The sequence below is a fragment of the Coloeus monedula genome (genome assembly GCF_965178545.1).
Source record: "Coloeus monedula genome assembly, chromosome: 30".
NCBI classification, from domain to species: domain Eukaryota; kingdom Metazoa; phylum Chordata; class Aves; order Passeriformes; family Corvidae; genus Coloeus; species Coloeus monedula.
The window spans coordinates 3718912-3722774 of NC_138810.1; the positions used below are offsets into that span (position 1 = coordinate 3718912).

At 48.0% G+C, this 3863-nt stretch overlaps 1 protein-coding gene across 1 annotated transcript; it reads right to left on the reverse strand.

Moving 5' to 3' along the window:
- Positions 1-912: 912 nt before the first annotated feature.
- Positions 913-3591, reverse strand: HOXC9 (homeobox C9; the record flags this gene model as incomplete). Its single annotated transcript, XM_082299206.1, has 2 exons — positions 913-1157; positions 3060-3591. The coding sequence occupies 2 exons, from the start codon at positions 3589-3591 to the stop codon at positions 913-915; spliced, it is 777 nt and encodes a 258-aa protein (XP_082155332.1).
- Between the last annotated feature and the right edge of the window lie 272 nt (positions 3592-3863).

A 3863-nucleotide genomic window follows, 5' to 3' on the forward strand; every position in this document is an offset into this window, starting at 1 on the left:
CGTAAATTAGCACAATTAATTATCGCAATCTCCAAATTGATGGCGCGCAGAACCCTTACCTCAGCGCCTTTTTACCGCGGCGTTTCGGGCATGGAAAATGCAAGAAAAAAACCCCGCTCGGGGATGCTCGGGCCGAGCCCCGGGGCTGCTTTGAAAGAAAAAGACACCTCCAATGCCGATTTTTTTTTTGCTGTTTCGTTGTTTTCGGGTGTTTTCTGTTTTGTTTTTTTTTTTTTTGTTTAAGGTATATTTACATAGAGCTGCTCTACAATAGGCAACAGAACAAATATTACAGAACGGGTCTGAGACGAGAATAAAATACACAAAATCGGTACAGCAGAAACGTTCAACACCGTGACAGAACATCAGCATCGAGAGCCATCATTCCCTCCAGTCCATTTTTTTTTTGTTTTTTTCTCCTTTTTGTTTTTGTTTTCCTCGCTTTTTTTTTTTTTTTTTTTTTTACAAAATATTCACTCGCGAGCTCGCGGGATTCCAAAAAAAAAAAAAAAAAAATCCAAAAAAAAATTTCAAAATACTGGATGAAGTTTTAATTTAGGAAATAAAATATAATAATAATAAAAAAACAAAAATAAAAATTCAAGTACTTCTCGTGTCGGTTTTGCAGAGCAAGGCGGAAGAAAGGAAGAGAAAACCAAACCCCCCCGGGCATCTTGCTTTTATTATTTTTTTCTCTTTTCAGTCGCATTTTAGAACAGCCTCGAGTCCCCAGACCTCTAACGCTAAACATTCATCCGCACATTCAAAGTCAGAAACGTTTCACCCCTTTTTTATCATCATTATCCTCTTTTTTCCCCTCTTTTTTCTGGGTTTTTTTTTCGGTATTTTTTTGCTGTTTTTTTTTTTTTCTTTTTTTTCCTCTCCACCCTCGTTTCTCTCCGCCAAACTTTCTCATTGCTGTTCCTTATCGCTTTTCTCTTTATTCATTTTCTTCATTTTCATTCGCCTGTTCTGAAACCAGATTTTGACCTGGCGTTCCGTGAGGTTCAGCACCCGCGCCACTTCGTACCTCCGGTCCCGCGTGAGGTACATATTGAATAAAAACTCTTTTTCCAGTTCCAGGGTCTGATATTTTGTGTAAGGGCATCGTTTCTTCCTCGTGGAGCGCGCGTGAATCCAATTTGCCACGGGGTTGTCTGAGAAAGAAGATTTTTTTATATATATATTTCTTTTTTTAATGTTTTTTTAATTTTTAAATATTTTAATTTTTTTTTCTTTTTTGAGGGGGGGCCTGGGGAAAATATCAATGTACAAATCCGGCCTTTTTAAAATTTTTTTTCCCTCCCCCCCTCCACGCCCTACAGCCAGAACCTGTTTAATTAGCAGCTCTTACCTAAATATTTTAAGTGACCTTCACAAGGGTTTAATCTGTTTATTTTGGAGGGGGTCATTTCCTTTCTCTTTTCGCTGCCGTTCTCACGTTTAAAAAAAAAACCAAAAAAAAAAAAAAAAAAAAACACAACAAAACTTCCAGTAAAAAAAAAAAATCGGAAAAAAATCAAAAATCAAGAATCAAAACTAAAACCGGCGCGATGGGTTTAAAATAATAATAATTCTCCACATGGCGGCTGCTGCTGCTGGCGGTAATCGAAGAACGTAGTCATAAAAAGTCAAAATTCCCACCATTTCATAGGCCCATAAACTCTTTTTACAACCTCAGCTCGCCAAGACTTTCCCCAGAAGCTCTCCCGGACCTGCAAAGCCGCGCTGGGTTTTTTTAATATCTCCGGGATGACACGCGGGGTGTCTCAAAAATCGGATTTTTTGGGGGGTTTTTGGGGGGTTTGGTTTTTTGCCTTTTTAAAGGGATCTCGCCCCGCTGGTTCAGGGGTGCAGCTTTTCCCCCTGCGGGCGTTTTTAGGATGCTCCTGGCAGCCAGGGGAGCTTTTCCCCCCGAATTCCTCGCCCCGTTCCCATCCCGAGCGTGCCTGGCACCGGCCCGCCTGTCACGGACTGAGGTGCCAGCCCAGCCCCGCTGCCAGCGCGGTGCCCAGGGGCTGTCACAGCCCCGCCGCCCCCAAATCCCCCCGTCCTCGGGCCGGGGCTGGCCCCAAAGTCGCCCCAAAAGTGTCCCCAGCCTCTCCTGCGCCAGGTTTTGGGGTGATTTGAGGCGATTTTCGCCCTCCTCCTGCAGCGGCCGTTACCTGATCGCTGCCCCTGGAACTGCTCGAGGTTTTGCTGGCGCCCGCCTGGGGTTTGGGGTTTTTGGGGGGTTTTTTGGGAGTTCCCCCCTCCCTCCTCAGCAGCTCCAGTGCCCTGCGCTCGCTGCCTTCTCCCCCCTCAGCTGCCTCTAAAATCCCGGTTTTCCTCCTTCTTTCTCCTTTGCAGCCCTCCCCAGGCTCCCACCTTTCCCTTTATTCCCACGTGGAGGAGGATTTTTTGGGGGGAATAATTTAGGAATAACCGCGCCGCCGGAGCTTTTATTGATTTTTCCAAGAGATAAAGGGGGCACCTCTGCGTTCACCCAGAGATGTTCCCTTCCCCTCCCTGGGAAAAAAAAAAAAGAAACCAAACCCAAAATCCACCCCCACATCCGCACGTTCGCTCCCAGGCATCTCCAAACTCTTCCTTGTTCTTGGAAAGTGGGAATTTTTGGGAGCCAAAGAGGCTTCTCCCTCTGCTTTACCCCTCTCTCGCACACGCACGCTCTTCCTCTAGAACTATTATTGTTACCATTATGATGAGGATGATCATTATTATTATTTTTGGTTTAATTCTCCCCCCCTGGAAAGGGGGTGGGGATCAAAGCAGCCCCCTCAGTGGAATAAAAATCTTTTTTTAAAAAAGGGGGGAAATAGAGAAGAATAAAAGGGGGGGGGGGGGAGGAAAAAAACATCCCAAAGAGCCCGAAACAAAGTGGACTCGCTGAAACCCCCAGAATCTTCCTGCGGCTCTGGAGTTTTAGGGTCGGGCTCTGTCCCTCTCCTCTCTCTCTCTCTCTCTCTCTCTCTCTCTCTAAGGTAATTTCATTTTATTGAGTAGGGTCCTGGAAGCCGTAATGCCTTCCGCGGTCGTAAACAAGAATGACTTGGACTTACTGGGGTCTAATTCGTGCTTTTCTTCTTTGTGTTTGCTGGAAGCGATGGCTTCGGACTCCGGGGAAGACGGAATTGTCTGCGCCGCTCTGTCTCGCAGCTCCCCGGGAGCCCCGTACATGAAATCCGCGTAGCCGCGGCCGTCGGAGGGGCCGCACTCCGCCCTTCTCCCCCCAAAAGCGTCCGCCTTGAGCCCGTAGGGCCGAGCCCCGAAGGCCGGGAAGGACACGGCCCCGGCCAGCGGCTCCAGCCAAGTCCGCACGTACCTGGGCTCGGCCGCCTGCGGCCCGTACGGGGGCGGGGGGTGCGGGTGGGGGTAGCCCACCGAGGGCTGCGAGGGCACGGGGGCCCACGAGGTGGTGAAAACGGCCGGTTTGGGGGCGAAACTGCACGAGGGGAAGTCGCCACAGTCCGGCACTAATCCTGCGGGGCGAGCGGCGCCGGGGCCGCCGAACCGCGAGGCCAAGAGCTCCTCGTTGTCGTGGCCGATCAGCGAGTCCACGTAGTAGTTGCTGATGGGGCCCGAAGCCGACATGGTTCGCTCGCCCCCTCTTTTACATTCATAAGATTATTGTATGAAGTGTATGTGTACTTTTTATCTGCTCATAGAACAATCAGGGCAGGTAATTATTTTTTCAGCCGTTCCCACTGTGCCATTGGCTGCCGCCCTCACGTGATTGTATTTACCCAAAAATATCGCCTGGATCAATCCGCAGGGCTTTTTTTTTTTTTTTTTTTTTTTTCCTCTTTTTTTTTTCCCTCCTATCCCCTGGTTTTTTCCTTTTTTTTTTTTCCCCTTTTTTTTTT